At 36.4% G+C, this 18,181-nt stretch overlaps 1 protein-coding gene across 1 annotated transcript in view; it reads right to left on the reverse strand.

Moving 5' to 3' along the window:
- Positions 1-18,181, reverse strand: part of ABCA12 (ATP binding cassette subfamily A member 12) — a 174,897-nt gene that overhangs the window by 43,658 nt on the left and 113,058 nt on the right. The window contains exons 21-29 of the mRNA XM_042993914.1: positions 16,823-17,002; positions 15,908-16,223; positions 12,702-12,816; positions 5,922-6,251; positions 4,726-4,795; positions 4,503-4,637; positions 3,440-3,595; positions 2,338-2,524; positions 44-262 (exon numbers count right to left, since the gene is read on the reverse strand). Coding sequence (XP_042849848.1) covers positions 44-262; positions 2,338-2,524; positions 3,440-3,595; positions 4,503-4,637; positions 4,726-4,795; positions 5,922-6,251; positions 12,702-12,816; positions 15,908-16,223; positions 16,823-17,002 — 1,708 coding nt within the window. The remainder of the gene's footprint in view (positions 1-43; positions 263-2,337; positions 2,525-3,439; positions 3,596-4,502; positions 4,638-4,725; positions 4,796-5,921; positions 6,252-12,701; positions 12,817-15,907; positions 16,224-16,822; positions 17,003-18,181) is intronic.

Below are 18,181 nucleotides of genomic sequence, written 5' to 3' on the forward strand. Positions count from 1 at the left end.
GAGAGGCGTTACCAGTGCATGTCCTGATTGCCACTATACTGACCTTTTCACTTCCTCATGCAGCTGCTTTTTAGTCCAGTGAGGAACTTTGATGGAGCCATACAGGAGTAAGTGTTCCTTGGTAGTGAGGTAACTAAACAAGACGTCGTGCTGCATGCAGACCCCCATGCTCTTCCGTACCGTGTGTAGGTCTGTTTTGGTATCTTTTCCATAAACAAAGATGGTGCCTGCTGAAGCCCCAAAAAGCCCAGTCAACATGGAGCTGAAAATGAAGAAATGATAAATTAGGTATCAACCAAGCATTTAAGTTAGATTTTAGAACTAAATATATCTCATTCATTAGCAAACAGTATTACAGTGTATCTCCTCAGGTAAGACCAAGCTATAAAATAAAATGGTATTACATGAGAACAAACATTGAGTGACTTTTAAGCTTTAATTATTTAGAGTGTTACATAAACACTACACAGTGACAATGATGGGGAGGGGTGGTGGCCGTAGTAATGACAGAAATGGTCACATACTTTAATTGCCAAGTATGCTCTCTCCTTGAGCAAACTCATGCACCTCCCTGGCATCAGATGGTATCTATGAGTCGTGGAGTCTCAAATTTATATCTTTAGCCCAGACCTCACCACTCAGATCCAGATTTTCACTGTATATCCAGAAGACAGTATCACTTCTCCATAAGACATCTTACAGGACCCTCAAACTCAACATGTTTAAAATTTAACTCAGGATCTTTGCCCTCAACTCTGTGCCCCCACTGATGTTCCTCTTTCACCACATGATGAATCCAAATACTGGTTGCACAAGCCTAGAATCCAGAAGCTGTGTTTGCATCCTCCTCCTATCTCTGTTTTCAACCTCTGCCCATATGTCCCATTTTCCCAGCCACACCACAGTGCAAGCCACACCACCACTTGCTCCTGACCACACCACTCTCCTTCCCATGTGAACATTGGTCACTTTCAGTCCCTTTATCTACACTGTGATTATTCTCTATCTTAGTAGACAATTGCTTATCATTTTTCAGATGGTTAATAAACTGAGCAATTACTTAATATCCATCTTCTTCAGTAACATGTAAGCTCCATGAGGTCATGCAAAGGATCCATTTTTCCACCACTGTCTCTAGTACCTAACTAGTACCTTGTACCTTGTATATAATGAACCCTAAATGACTATTGTGGATTTAATAGGGAATCAATCATATACGCAATTCTTCCCAGAAAAACACCTTGAAATATAAGCAACTCATTCTTCATATTCAGAAGAATAAAATTAGGACTTTCTCAGCTAAAATTACAGCTTCTTCAAAAAACCTTCTTCTCTTTTCTTCGCTGGTCTCTTATTGCCTATTAGAAACCTGCTTTTAAGCACTAAATCACTATGTTTTCACTAGAAAGCCAACTTTGAATTTAAGCAGGCCATATAAATAAGAGTAGCTGCATGTTCCCTCATTTCATGACCTTACTTTGTCCCCTTTTATTTGCAAAAGAAAAATTAATTTGAATATATTTTGGCAGTCACTGAGCTTACTTATGATAATACTAAGTAGGATATCCAGCAACTGACACTTTTTTTCAAATAAGAGCTAAAGAGAAACAGCAGCTTAGCGTTGACTTCCAGCCAAGAATGTGGAGCACTGGAGGTGAGTCACAAAAAAAATTCAAAAGGATGTCACTTTAAAAACATTTGAGTCTCTTCTCCTTTTGGACACATCAGTTAAATCATGAGTGAGAAAGAACAGCTCATGTACCACTCCTAGCCCTTTTGATCTATATCTGATAGCTGGTGATTTCTTTCTTCATGAATCAAGGCAAGGAGCAGCTGGGGCTGACTGTGTTTATAGCAAAGTGTGTAAACTCAAAATTATACATGGGCCAGAATAGAAATGCAAATAAATGAAGCAGACTGGGCATATGCGACAGTGCAGATTTGTGAGGAACGGGAATAAATCAGAAAGCAGATGTCCCCTTTAAGAGAACAGTCACCAGTAAGACGCAACCAATTGTCCCCACCTTAGACTGTGGACCCAGTATTGCCAGAACATCCTATTATCCAAGGAATGTGAAGAATATTTCTTTTTATTAGAAAACCTCTCCATTTGTAAATATTGGCACTGAATTAAAACTTTTAAGAAGTACTGGTTCAGCCTGATGTGGCCTTTTGAGGTCTCAGATTGGGATCTCTGACTTAGACTCCATTTTATAGTAAACAAAATGAGCTACCTTAATCTATCTCGGAGATGTAGTAACTTTATTCTTTATGAAAGAAATGAGGAAATATTAAGTAATAGGCTTCCAGGACAATAAGTGTTAAAAAGTAACATACATCGTAGTAGTTTTCCCGGCTCCATTGGGCCCCAGCAATGAAGTAATATGTCCTTCATAGAAGTTCAGATTGAGGTTATCAACAGCAATTTTTGAGCCATAGATCTTTGTGACCCCATGAAGGGCAACCCCAACTGTGAGATCCTTAGGTTCAGGCTCAATGTTGGAGGGGAACATGTACTCAGGACCTGAAGGGAAATCAAGAGAAGAATTATAAAGCTCACAAAGAAGGAAAATGCAGCGAGAGAGAAACTTTTCCTTAATTAAAAACTGAAGACTATAACAACACAGGCCTCTAAGTAAAAATAACTCTGGAAACAAAATATCTATTGTAGCCTTCAGCCTCCTTCTCATTTGGTTAAAGAATGAATGAGGTGGGGAACCACATTCTCCAAGGCTCATATCACACCTCTCTGTCAGAACAGGTAGTCTTAGACTACGTTATCATAATAATGAATTCTCCTTGATTCAACAGATCTCAAATATTTAAAAGGCAGTCTAAGTTCTCTGATCAGACAGGATGATACCAACTAATGGAAAAAAAATGTCTACAAGATGTGATTTTACGGTGACAAGGCCAGTTCAGATCTGTGGTTATAGAATCCAGTTTATTGATTACTATCCACATCTGCTTTAGGCACCACACATAGACCATGGATATGGGTCATCCTTACCTTATGAAGATGGCACTACTCTCCCAATGTAAGTCATGAGTTTTAAACTGTTTGTTCAGCGTTGGTGATGGGTTATGCTAAATTATCTGTATTTGTAACTTGGTTACTCTTTTTGACTAGTGACAGATGGCTGGAGTTAGGGGTGTAGACTGTGGCCAAGGAACAAATTTTTTCTCTGTGTGAATCTAACTGGACCACAAAGGGATCTACAATCTTGGCCTAATTAGCGCCATATGCTAACCAACTGAGCTAATGAGCCCAGAAAAAGCCACAATTTAATCTCCATAAGAGTCTGAACACATATGTGTGGACATATTCATCCATGACTAAAAGGATGATAATTTTGCCATTTAGAAAAACATAATTAAAATCACTCGTCATGTAAATTTTATATCACTTCTGTCATAATAATGCTTGTTGTTGACCTACTTGTCTTACTGGCAGATGGGTTGGTGTTCTGCATCATGATATTAGTAAACATAAGGCCATTGCTTTTCTCATGCTTCATGTCTGTACATCCCAATCGCTCCTTCCAATAGGAAGGGAGGACTGGAAAATACCACGGAGCTGCCATGCCATAGGTACCTGTGATAAAAATGTATTAGGAAGAATAAATATTAGCTGATTGTTAACATTAGGCATCAGAAGCTAAACAACAGAACATTATATATGGTTCAGAAAGTATTTTCTTTCTTTCTTTTTTTTTTATCTATATCAAATTAAAGCGTAGTCTGTTTCGAAAGTAAAGCAAAAAAAGATAGCCTCTCTTTTATTCTTTTTAAAAAATAACTTCATTGAGGTATAATTACATGCCATAAAATCTGCTCATTATAATAAGTGTAGAGGTAGATGATTTTAGTAAATACCTGAAGTTGTGCAACCATCACCACAACCCATGCATTATTAGACTATTCCTACAGCTTCAACAAGTGTTCTTATGCCCATGTACAGATAACTCCTGGTCCCACCTCAAGTTCTAGACAATTACTGATTTGCTTTCTGTCTCTACACATTTGTCTTTTATAGGAACTTATGCAAATGGGAGGATACTCTTCTGTTCTACAACACCAGGAAATACACAAATATCAGTAAGGCTGAATGGAAAAGCTCTCAAGCATGTTAAAAGTAATGATGACCTGAGAACGAAAATAGGGGCTCTAACTAGTGTTTTCTATTAGAATTTGGTAAATTCTCCTCAGAATTAGGAGAATTGGTTTTGCTTTATCATGTCTCATGTGCCCAATTGGAAAGACTGGATTCCACGCTTCTTGATACACTCCACCCTTTAAAGGAACATCAGAGAAGGAATTCACCAGTCAGTGCACTATCTCGTCCTGGAAAGTTCTGGTTAGTTTGTAGTTTTAAGTTTGTATGTTTTTGTTTTTTTTTTTTTGAGACTATATATGGCAGATCAAATATTAAAAAATATATAGTAGCTGATTTATAAGCATGAAAACTATACAAAATATATCTGTAGGAAGTATGTTCATACCTGGGAACACATTTCTGACATACCAAGCAATAAGGAAATAAATGAAAGAGTCAGCTAGGATTAGACAGCAGAGCCAGCCAAAGGAGGTAGTGTCATCCTGAACTGGGGAACTGTACATATTTTCCCACTGAAGACCTAAAAAGTAAACACATGTATTTATTCTTCTGCGAGATGTACTGCAGTTGTGAAGGATAAAATCTAGTTTTAAAGGAAGTGAGCCTACCAATGCCTTGCTCCTCATATCTTGCAATGTATTGACTTGCATAACTGAATGCTGTTGGGGACAGCAGGCTCTGTGAAGAAATGAAACAGCAATGATAGCTCTTACAAGTTTTGTGCAAGAGGGATCTAAACATACTTAAAACTTTGGACACTTACACAGATAAAATTGACACTAACTCCCTAAGCGTATTTAAAAATGGAGAGATCCCATTGGTACGGGTCCAGAGGTCCTGTACCAAGCACACTACCCCTCTGAAGAAGAGAAGAGGGAATAGCGGAAAACAAAATCAGGAAAATTATGACTTGGAAAATATTTGCCAAAAACCCAAAATATGTATCTAAGCTTAGTTAAATGTTACTCAGCAATTTATAAAATAGGTAATTAAAAGGTAATGCAGTGCTAAGACTAAAATCAAATCAACTGTTAGAAGCCATAAGATGTTTTTACTTCATAAATTGATTACAGGTAACAGAAGTACTATGAATTAAAATATACTAAAATATGAATTGATTGAATACTTACAATGTAACAAATTAGAAATTTAATGTTGCATTAACCCAAAGTAGTCAATGTTAAATGAAAGTTATTTAACACTTTCCATTTCCATAAACACCAAAGTTGCAATATGACTCTCAAAGAGATTTATTTCTCTGCTTTCCAAATTTCAAACTATTCTTATTGATTTCATTAAAATTCTTAAATTAATTCAATACTTTTGAATTGAAAAGGCAGAAAAGAATTCAAAATTGATTATATGCTGTCAGTGCATTTGTCTTTATGCCTATAAGTTATATTGTATGTTACCAAACCCATGAAAATTATTCACACATGTGAATAATTACAGTAATAAAGGCTTTAAGATATTTAAGGAGTTGGACCAGAAAAGAAGTTAGAATTTGTGATGATCTTTAAAATGATTGTTTTTAAAAGATTATTCTTTCTTCAGAAATTATTTCTTAACAGCATTAAATACTATGATTTTAACAACTGGGGGGGGGAAAGTTTTGTTTTCATTGTCTTATGTTTGTACAGTACTCAGTGATATAGAAAAAACTATCATTAGAACACTTAAGCTTATTTTGCAATTGCAGAACTTTTCAATTTAGATAAATTAACTTTTAGTTTGAGAGTCTAAAAGCATAAAAAGAACCAATTCTTATCACACACTAGCCATTCAGTTGTGACAGTTGACTCACCATGAATACTTTTACAATATAACTCAACTCATCCTCAACTGTAATCAGAACAATAAAGGGAAAAAAAGCAATGATGTAGATGAGGCTTCCAATAAGGGCTGCAATGTTGGTGTTGTTGAAGAAGACACTGATAAGATAGCTCATGGCAATAACTGAGAAGCTGTAGTCCGAAAAATACAGGAACAAAATGAAACCATTTGTTTTAGGAAGAATATTGCCAAACTTCAGAATAATGATAAGGATGACGATGGTAACCAGTAAAAATCCAATACTCTCTATAAGCCAGGCAAAAAAGTGGCTGCAGGAGTTCACACCCATCATCTTCATGTACTGTGAAAAGGAAAAAGCGTTAGCCACTTTGTGAGCAGATATTCTCTCAAATAGCAATTATTTCTGCACCATGCCAAAATGCCCATGAGACTCTTCATATATATGGAACTAGGCATCTTAATGATTTTCATAAGTCAAGGATTTGTCCATGCTTGCTATGTAAAATTAATACGACCATTTACATCAGCCCAATTTAAATTGTATGCTTTCAGAGTGCCTAATATAATGGATGATTTGGATGGTGAGGTTCTTTTTTTTATTTTTTCCAATTTCATTTTATAACTGGTATCTAACTGATGCACCCAGATTAAATTAATTTAGAATAGATTATCAAAATTTATGGTGTCTTCTGCAGAATTTTACAACATGAATTTGACATTTGTGCAGGCATGAATATTTCAAGCAGGTAGAAAAACACGGTTTGTTTCAAATTCACTATAGGGATTGACATAGCAAAACTCTCTTTAAGAAAAATCTAAACATTGATGGACAACACAATCAGTATTCAGCTTCCTGAGAAAAGTAGAATGGACCTGATTCCTAAGATTTAAAACATGGAAACTTTGAAGGGAGACTTTCTGCCTTGTGGCACAGCTTCCCCATCCTTAAGATCACTGGTAGTCTCGGTCAGGTCTGTCATCTTTGTTTCTCAAAAAGACATTCATGCACCCAAAATGAACTCATGTATCTGAGATTCATTCTCTCTCAATTTATATTCTTTAATAACTCAGTAACATCCCTAAAGGCCAAGGCATTTCACCAAGGTAGAAAAACAGATCAGCATGATATGTTTGAGCATTAACTCAAAGGGATTCTGAAAGCTCTAACATCCCCTGGATCTTGGTTGTCTCAAATTTGATGACATGTTGCAATTTGTGGGAACCTGCATATCCTGGTACCTGGTTTTAACAATACATGATTAATGCTAAGCTTATGAATCAACAGTCCATTTTTAAAAAAGAACAAAAGAAATGCTCCACTAAAGCTTTATAATCTAGTATTTCAGGTAAAATCAAGGATTTTCAATGTCCTCCTTCTTTAAACCTAACTTGTCCAGGAAGAAAAAAAAAAAAAAAAAAAAAAAAAAGGAATGCTGCTGAATCTTTTGCTCTACACGCAAAATAGTGATTTTTACTTTCTGCCTTTGTAACTTATCACATTTTGATAACTCTGCTGCTCCTCTTGTTGCCATGGAAACAGCTACCTGACTGCCAACAGTCTAAGCTGTGGGCCTTAAGCTAATCACCACTGAGAAAAAAGCGTGTGACTTTTTCTCTTAACTTTGCCCTCTTCCTCACCCTCCTCCCTCCTTACTGCTTCTCTCTTCCCAGGCCTTCCTGCCCTTTGCAGTAAAGATTCAACTTATGTTTCCATAGGAATGGAAGTGTGGGTCAAAGTAAAAAACTCAGCATGGAGCAAAGATGTACTATGGAAGGTTTCCTCCATTTACTATGTATCTATCATTGAAAACAAAATTACATTTCAGTATGAAAATACACCTCACAGGTCTTATCGAAATTTTTTCTCTGCACCCCAACCCATTTGAAAAAATTACTGTGTCATGTTTGATGACTGCATTTCAGAGACACGTGCCTATTCCAGTATGATTATGATACGTTAGCTCTTTCATTTGCCTTTCTTATTTGTATTTTGAGGTTTAACTGAGTTCATAATTAACTGGAGAGTTATGGGACCCATATAACTACTCCAGAGCTGATACCCACCACCTAATTTCATGTGACCTATGTGAAAAATACTTTTCCCCAATAGCAGCGTATGTTAGTAGGAGACAATGTCAATTTATTTCACAAGGTGAATATAAAGCATCTAGGACATGAAATAAAGCTGACTTTGGTGTGTGTAAACATGTTTTCCTTTCCCAACAATTTGATAGCTGCAATATAAAACATTTTTATAACTAGAAAATTCTCCATTTATAGCTTATTAAAAGATAATCTGGCAAACCTGAAGACCAGGACCAAAGGTGTTTATCCCTGTAATTTTGAAATTTTCAAGATTTGAGATCAGATCCCTATTCCCAAGAGTTGGTAAAAGTTGGAGGGTGATCATTGCTTCCTATGGACACAGACTGAGCTAGGTGCTTCCAAAAGTGTTCACTACTTAACATTCTAGCATGAAACTTCAGTGTTAAACTTCAGGATATTGTGCCATGAGGAGAACAGCTGTTATTCATAAAGAGAAAGAGCAAGGAGAGCATGTAAGTCATCCATAAATTATCCAGATTCACTGCCAACATCGTTATAATAAATAAGACCAAACCTGCTGATGGAAGATGGCCCACCGAGAATCTCTGGCTATGCTTTCCTGGATGTCATTAGTTGATCCTCAGAGTGACATATGTCAGGTGCCAACTTTGCAATCAAAGAGTCACTTGTCTCAAGCCTTCCAAACCTGCCTGAAGCAATTCATCAGCATCTCATAACCTGTTGCTCAAGGAAAACCCCTGTACACAGAGTTTGCTTCAGTGGATGGCAGAAAATACTGAGAGCAGGTTTGGCAAGATTTTGGGTAAATGTGTTGCCACATTCAAGAGAAGCTTATGCACAGGAACTGACATTAATGCTCTCAGGAAAAGAAATCACAAAGATTCATGTATTTACTTGAATCTTCATTCAATTCAACAAGAATGTCAAGCACTAATTTATAAGGAATAGTAACATTTCCTACCTCAATTAAAATTTTTTTCTTAACAATTATTGTTTTTTAGTAAGATATAAAGGGTGTTGTGATCACTACTTGAAATGTTCCAAATTCCTACTACCGCGATGGATAGTGTCTATGAAGAAGGCATAAAAAATGTTTAAAGTGAACTACTAAAATCCCGTCTCTTCAGACCACAGATATTTTAGACTACCTATCTGAACTGAGAAAGAACAACTCCAAAATTTTGTCTCCAGCTGAATATAAGCACCGAAATCCCCATAAATGACTTAGATTAGCTAGATGAAGCTAACCCATAAATCAAGAAAATAATGTGCAAAAGTACTTCTCTGTGTGTTGTAAATCAATTTTTGTAAGTTTTAATATTTTAATTTTTAAAAGCAAGGAACACAGAACAAAACTACGAGCATTTCAAAATAGTTTTTTTTTTTTTTTTAACTACTGGATTAATCTCATCAACAAACTTACTGGGCATTAATATTTGTACTAATTCCTTTAACAAATTAAAGAAACTCACCGGAGTCATATCATAACAAGGTCAAGGATTAATGGCTTCATTGAAATAGCAACTAACTTGGTTTTCTTACCCAGATTTAAGAGCAATTACAGAAGGAAAAAAGTATTTTTTTATCCTTTTTTATTTAATTGGAATGAGAAGGACATAGGGAATTAAAAGTTTAGTACTTACTGAATATTAAAATGATGGTATTAAAACATGATTTTGAATCTCTGGTAACCGAGGAGATTTTCCATCATCATTATCAAAAGTCCTTAAGTGTCTATGCCACCAAAATAAGATAAGAGGGAAAGCAGCTATGATGTGGAAAAGCATTGGTTCAAAGTCAAGACACTTGAGTTCCAGTCTCAGATGGATGACTAACTAGCCCTTCAGTTTTCACCAAGTCACCTCCCCCTGGGCTCAGCTTTTTTCCGTCTAAACAGGAGGACATAAGATTAGAACCATGAGCAGTAGAGGAAGGCTGACCAGGAGGCATTGAGCAGGAGGTGTCCATTCCACATCTCACAAATAGATGGCATTCCTTTGAATTTAGGACACCACTGATTTTAAGATGTGCCATTATTTTTACATGGCACCAAAAAAGAAAAATCACCACCAATTAAATGGTGACACCCTATCAAATGCATCCCAATTCCAGAGGCTTTAAGAAGCAAAGGAAAAAAAAAGTATTACCTTAGAATTGATAAAATATGGATAACTGAATGTGGCAGTGAGAGAGTCACATTCTGGAAGTGTGTGCTGAATTACGTCTAGATAGTAAGGCTTAGTGGAAGGGATTGGGCCCAAGTGAGTATGAACTGGAAGACTCTAAGCCTGATTCTCTGATCCCAAGCTCAGTGATTTTCTACTGTATGACTTTGAACCCTGAGATCAAGTAGTTGAATTTTGAAAGTAGATGCATGCAAAATGAAGACACAAAGCTACCAAACAGAAACCAGTGTGCCATTAAAAAAATATGTCTTTCTTCAATTGAGAAAGAACTCTTAATTATGCTTTGATTTTTAAAAAAAAATTTTTAAAGTGATGTGCTTTAATACACACACTTATATTTACTGTGTGTTTCTACCACAAATTCTATCTTTAAGGTAGGTATTTATTTTGAAGTAGAAAAGAACTCAGTATCTATCACAATTTTCTACTTTAAGGTTTTCCTTTAATCTGTGAAGATTCACTTCTAAGTACCAGGAAACTGAAAGAGAAATATAAGATAGGAGTTTGCAACCAAAATTCTGCTTTAGGGCATGGATTCAAGTTTCCCAAAGGATACAAAAATGCTGATTTGAAGGGACACATGCACCCTAACGTTTATAGCAGTGCTATCAACAATAGCCAAATAATGGAAAGAGCCCAAATGTTCATCAACTGATGAATGGATAAAGAAGATGTGGTATGTACGTACACACACACACACACACACACACACACAATAGAAAACTATTTGGCAATGAAAAAGAATGAAATCTTGCCATTTGCGACTGTGTGGATGGAACTGGAGCATATTATGCTAAGTGAAATAAGTCAGTTAGAGAAAGATAGATATCATATGATTTCACTCATATGTGGAATTTGAGAAACTCAACAGATGAATATAGGGGAAGGGAAGGAAAAATAAGATAAAAACAGAGAGGGACACAAACTATAAGAGACTCTTAAATACACAGAACAAACTCAAGGGTTGCTGAAACAGAGGGTAAGTGAGGGAAATGGGTTAAATGGGTGACGAGCATTAAGGAGGGCACTTCTCAGGATGAGCACTGGGTGTCATATGTAAGAGATGAATCACTGGGTTCTGCTCCTGAAGCCAAGACTACACTGTACGTTAACTAACTAGAATACAAAAAAAAAAAAAAAAAAGAAAAAAGAAAAAGAAAACCTTTCTAAGTTGGAATTAAGAAACTATCACACACAGTTCTGAATACAAGAAGGCTCAAACCAGTTGATGAGAGGTTTAGCAAATTGTAATTGAAATATAAAAATGCAGCTGTGAGGATCAACCAGAATTCAAATAGAAAACGTAAGAAGTATAGGTTCAAACTCTAGAACACCCCTGGAAGCCTGATGCTGAGCTAACAAAAACATGAATCAGTAATTTGTACCCTGTAAGGAGAAATAATCAATTGCCTGGAAGCATTGGCAAAGTAAGTCTGAAAAGCACAAGTGGACTAACAAGTTACTCTAACCTCATTATTTCAGGTTGTCAGCCAGGCCTTGCAATAATTACTGTGCCCCACTTTTGAAATGTTCTTGCTTTCTTTTCACTCAGTGAGTGTAAGGATTGACTCATTACAGGATGAGCAGATAAAATAATTTTTATTCCAATACAATCCCAAAATCACACAGCACTTTTTCATAAATTCTAAAAAGAAGTAAGCTATTTTGGATTTGGAAATAATGACGGGGAACATGCTCAAGAAGAGACCATGCTTTATATCCCAGGCCCTGTCTTTCATCATTATATTATTAACCTAGTCAGTAGCGTAACATGAAATTCTTAGTCTCTATGAATCATGAGTCAGTGGAAGATAGGAGAGAAGATAACTGAAGAAGACAAGGCATACTGGAAAGAGAATTTGCTTATTGAGAGCTGAAACAAGCCATCTGTCTGTCTATGACTATGTCTGTGTCTACATCTATATATCTATATCTAAATTCGTTTGGACTCATTTAGTTACCATGCCAACAATCTTCCTGCCTTACTAATTATTACTGTTATTATTTGAATTTCCTATAGGAATTTCATGGGCAAAAATTACTCTTAGGATTATAAATTGAACTCAGATTTTACTCAGAATTATTTACATTTTGTTTTTTAGAGGCACTTATAACATGATTTCTGCGTAATTTTTTAAAACAAAATATTGCTATATCAGCTGCCTTTATGATTCATAAAATATTTTCTTTAAAAAAAATTTTTTTTAATGTTTATTTATTTCTGAGACAGAGAGAGACAGAGCATGAGTTGGGGAGGGACAGAGAGAGAGGGAGACACAGAATCAGAAGCAGGCTCCAGGCTCTGAGCTGTCAGCACAGAGCCCGACGCGGGGCTCGAACACACAAACCGTGAGATCATGACCTGAGCCGAAGTCGGTCACTCAACCGACTGAGCTACCCACGTGCCCCAAAATATTTTTCTTTTTAATTCATGAGGTATGGGTCAGGCTTTCTGATTTTGTATAGATATGATGAAAAGCATACTAATTATTATACAAATAGATTTTATTTATAATAAAAAGAGATTCTTGACATACCTCATGAAGCCGGAGATCTTTCTCATAAACAAGTTTTTTTACAAATGCAGCTATAAATACAACCCAGGCAACCATGAGCACAATTGGAAGAGAATAAGAGACACTGGTTAGGAAGCTGCAAAAAAACAGAAACAAAAAAAAAAATTCAGCGACCCTAATGAATATCAACTGTGCAGATTGTGATATACAAAAACACATTCCCTCTTACAAATTATAATCCTGCTTTGAAATTGAGAATAGTCATTAATATTATTCCTTTATTTATGAAGTATGAAGCTAACTTAACAGTAAGCCTTTGATTTTCTTGCTGTATTGTTGCAAAAGTAAAAAAAAAAAACCTCTGGATTGTTGGATAAAATTACCCTATTGTTTAGAGTGTGTTTGAGTATGTCCTATCTAGGAAAATAATTATTACATAGATATAATTTCAAAGCTCAAAACCCTTCTGTCTAAACTAAATTCTTATCTAAAAGGCAGATTTAAAATTAGATGATGATTGGTTTATCTAGCTAAAAGCTATATCATCCCAAATTACTGTATTTATCTACTCTTTGGATGCTCATAGTTATTATTAAACTAAATTTCCCAAAATGAAATAAAATAAAACTCAAAGCATTCAATTTAAAATGCGAACAAAGAGGGCGCCTGGGTGGCGCAGTCGGTTAAGCGTCCGACTTCAGCCAGGTCACGATCTCGCGGTCTGTGAGTTCGAGCCCCGCGTCAGGCTCTGGGCTGATGGCTCGGAGCCTGGAGCCTGTTTCCGATTCTGTGTCTCCCTCTCTCTCTGCCCCTCCCCCGTTCATGCTCTGTCTCTCTCTGTCCCAAAAATAAATAAAAAACGTTGAAAAAAAAAATTTAAAAAAAAAAAAAAATGCGAACAAAGAACTTGGATTCCTCAAAATAATGCTCCAGGAGATGTTTCATAAACAGTATATAAATGACTTTTCTGGTAATGTGTTAAATTAGGCAGTCACTGGAAGACTTCATCAGGCTCCAAATATATTCTTCCGTGGCCTGCCCATGATACCAGAAAGTTCCAATGCAGTGTTTCTCAAAGTTAACCGTGCATCACAATCACCTGAAGGGCTTACTAAACCACGGATTTCTGAGCCTTACCCATAACCTTCTGATCTATTATATCTGGGGTGGGATAAGGAATTTGCATTTTAAACAATTTCCCAGCTGATGTTGATGTTGCTGGTCCAGAGACCATACTTTGAGAATCATGGTTCTGACATTACTCACATGTCCATGGGCAAATGAGTAGTTTTCAATGAGAAGAACTCTAAATTGATCTGCTTTCTGTAGTAGGCTCCACTGACATTTTCACTTAGAGAAAGGCACCAAGGCTACTCCCCTTTTAATCTATAAGGCTAAGGAATTACCTTCAAAGGTCCTCATGAAAAATGCAAATATTAATGGAACATGACATCACCATCATTATCACTTTAGCATCAGAAGTGCATTATCATCAAAGATAGGAGGGTTTTGTTTGTTTGTTTGTTTGTTTTGTTTCATACGTGTGTGTGCTGTTTTTTTGTTTTTGGTTTTGTTTTTTTGTTTTGTTTGTTTTTTTGGATGGAGAAGAGGGTGGGGGCCATATCCATTTTTTTTGGTTCCTGGGAAACTGTCTGGCATGGCTTAGGCACTTAGACAATATTTGTTGAATGAATTTTCTCTTGGTTCAGGTCCAGCCCTAATGGTGTTTCTGGCTCTAGAATTAGGTAAAGGGCCTCATTCATTAATAACAAATTCCCTAAAATGTTTCTTCCAGTGATGGTGTATTTTAAGATTGGTTTGGTTTAGGTTTGGTTTAATATAAAGGAGAAAATTCTGGTCTCCTAATCGAAAGACCACTGAGTTACCGGCTATACAACTATGGACACGTTACTTAAGCTTTCTGGATTTTAGTTTTTTCATCAGGAAAATATGGTTGATGATACCTCATCTCACTTACCGTACTAAGGTTGTTGGGTAAACAGAGGAAATAATATATGTGAAAGCACTTTGTATGCAATAAAGAGTTGATATGTATATGTAGGATATTATGACCATACTCCCATGAAGAATGCAGAATATAGTTACTTTTATTCTTAAAAAGAAAATCCAGGTACCCACTATCCTAGGTACCAACATTTATAAGGGGGAAAAAATGAGCAGAAAATAGATGAGAAATTTTCTTTTAATTGAACCCACAGGTCTTTACTATTCGTGCCAGCCGATGCAGTTCCTACACAGTTCAGGCTGCAGAGAACTGACTGGCCTCCACAATAAGCAGCTAACCTTGACAACCCACTGGTGGAAGCCTCATCCGTCTCCCTGGATCGCTGCTGCACAAAGGGTTGCATCACCTCATTTTATCTACAGCTCTTGAAGCAGCCAAAGTAGACAGACACATTGATAGAAAGAAAAAAGAAAAAAAAAAACAACAGAGCAGAGCCATCTAAATTGTATATAAACTGAGCAAATGGGCTAACAAGTGTAATTTCATTAAAGTAATATTCTGCCTCAAGCTTTTATGTAGGAGGATGAGGCTGACTGTGGTCAGAGTGGAGGAGCCAGCCAGCGCTACCCGCCTGGCAGACTTCTTGAACATTCAAATTCAATTGTCTAAAACATGATCTGTACATTTTTTGTTGATGTAGCAAACCATTTGAGATAAGGATTTCTAGCAAGTGGACTGGTAGTACCTAACATAACATAGTGTTAGATGGCATAATATTTATCTTAGAGAGTGAATCAATGATGTGCTCTATCAAAATTTTTCTTAAAATTGGTCATGGACTCACTGATTTTTAATAAAATTTGAGAGTTGGAAGAGATGTTAAGATTGTCTTGTTTAATCCCCTCCTTTCACTAGAGAAAGCGAAGACCAGTAGAGAGTGGGCAGCATCAAAACCGTGCAGCGATGCATTCAGGTCTGTAGTTTAATGTTCCTAATTCAAGGGCCATAGTCCTTGGAAAGCTAAGGGTTATGATGAAGAAAACCTGAATCATTTGGTAAGAACTTTGCCATCATTTTGGTAACAATGAGCAGCTGTAGTGGAGCTGTGCCCTGTACCATCGACCCTCTCCTGGAAGCAAGCTTTAGACAAAACTTTGGTGAAAGAGATCGCTTTCATTTGATACATGTGAATGAATACATAGAAATGAGTGCTCAAAAAAGTGGTTGACTATTAAAAGAGGCTAGAGCTGCAGAGACTTACTTGTCTTTCATGTAGCAGGGATATGGAATTGCTTGGACCTGGACTGCTATTTCCTGGGAGTTTCTTCCAGTCTGCAATTCAATGATTGCTCTCTCAATACTATCCTGTAAGTAAACAAAAGCCCTGCCATAGATCTGGTTATGTGATGGAGAATTGTGTGGCCCCGGGGCCCAAATCTTGGTCCTTATGCTTCTTGTGGTCTGTGCAGTCTTGAGACTCATGCGGATGGTATATTTTATGACAGGAGGAAGAGAGACATTTTCAGAGTCATAGCCTCTATGCCGACTTCTGTTAGAAGGAAGCTTAAAAATAACACCTAAAAATAAAAGGGAAACAACAGCATAAAGGTTATTTTATGGTTGACATTATTCATTGTTTGGAGGGTACACTTAGGGGGCAGCCAAACAGGCAACTGAGTTTGTAATGTGACAGTAAGTTCAGGCTCCTAATTTACAGGAAAGATGGCTAATTGGAAGTGACAACTTCAGAGACTCAAAGCAGGAGTTTGAGAATATAATTACAAACTAAGTGGTCAGATTAAATAGATCACTCTAAGCCACTTACTAAAATTAAAACACGCACGCACACACGCACGCACACACGCACACACACACACACACACACACACAAATGAATAATCTTGACTGATTATGAAGATGGACTCAACTTCACCCCATAACTATGTAATCCATTTCAGTCTCAATTCTAACCATGCCAACAAAATTACACATTTGTTGAAGTCTCCACGGACAATATAGTTGGTTTACTACATGAAAGGTTCTCATTTCTAAGGACATCAGAGGGGACAGTGATCCCCCAGACTACTTTTCTGAGTTCTGGATGAAAGGGGTGAGGAAAGAATTTGGCCAATTTTAGTACAAAGAGAAGCTCAAACTCTAGTAGAATGACACTTACTTCCAAAGAGTTCGTTGCTTTTGTAAAGCCTTTTAGCCTGTCTCTCCATCTCATCTATGCTTTTTGCTGCCTGAATACGGTCATATAATACACAGGAGGAAATATTTACTGTCAGGGAGGACAGTGTGTTGAGATGATCAATGAGGTCAATGCTGTTTTCTAATTTCAGCCTTAGAATATCTAAAAAAGCAAAGCAAAACAGACAAAACACATATTAGTTGTATTATAATGTTGTTTCTAATAGTACTGAGACAAACAAAATACTGACTTTTTGGTATATAATAACCATTATACTAGATTATGAGTAATAGGAAGTTGTAGAATTTGCTCCAAAAATATCCAGTAACAAAAATAGCTAATAACACATAGGAAAATGTATCCAGTTGTTCAAATATTCATTGAAGAGTATGTTGAGCTGGTACTGATATAGTAGACCCAAGTTCAAAGAGTGGTACAAGCCAATTTAAAAGTATATTCTGCTACAATTTAAGTAACCAATGACTAAAGGTGAATAATTAAAAATATATATCTACATGTAGTCAGGAAGAAAACTAGTGATAAAAGTTTTGAATAAACAGAAACACTTAACTTCATTCAGGGAATGTGAATGTAAGAATTTAAACAAAGAAAAATCTATGTAGAGTATATAGAACAAATAAACTATGTCATTAAATAAGTTGTGCTACAGAATCATTTCTTAGGAGACTGTGAGAATCTATGCCACATAGTTAACAACTTTCTAAAACTGATATAAAACCTTAAGTGAGTTATGTTTATTGATATCTGTATTAATCTAGACAAAATGATCAAGTTTTTATTTCAGGTAATTACTTTGGAAGAAAGAGGATTTAATTGCTCTTCAATTTCATGATTCCTTATGAGGAAATCAACCGAGACAAAGGGTAAATATGAAATTGCAAGTTAATAAATCACTTGGCCAATTAAATTTTCACTGACTTGATCATCATGAATACCAAGAATGCTGTATCATAAATCCCTCCTCACAGAACCCAAACATGACTCTTCCAAACTCCAACGCAAGACTAATTTCTCACAGAGGGCAACTTCTTAAATGCATTTCTCATTAGAATTTAAAGTGAAATGGTTTGCTGGATATAGACATTGGTGGGGGAGGGGTAAAACTGTGGTTGAACAGTGGCCTCCAGCGGCCATTGGAAATTAACACAACACCAAGGATTCCTTAGAAATGCTGGCAGACAGGATCAACGAGCTATGAGGGTCAGTGCCCCACTCCCAATCCAAACTATATAAACTCTCAGATACTAAGTTGCATATACAATTACACAAACATCAAGTCTCACTGCTACATTCATTTTAGTCTATTTTTAAATTCTAGAA

Source organism: Panthera tigris, chromosome C1, assembly GCF_018350195.1.
Source record: "Panthera tigris isolate Pti1 chromosome C1, P.tigris_Pti1_mat1.1, whole genome shotgun sequence".
Taxonomy (NCBI): Eukaryota; Metazoa; Chordata; class Mammalia; order Carnivora; family Felidae; genus Panthera; species Panthera tigris.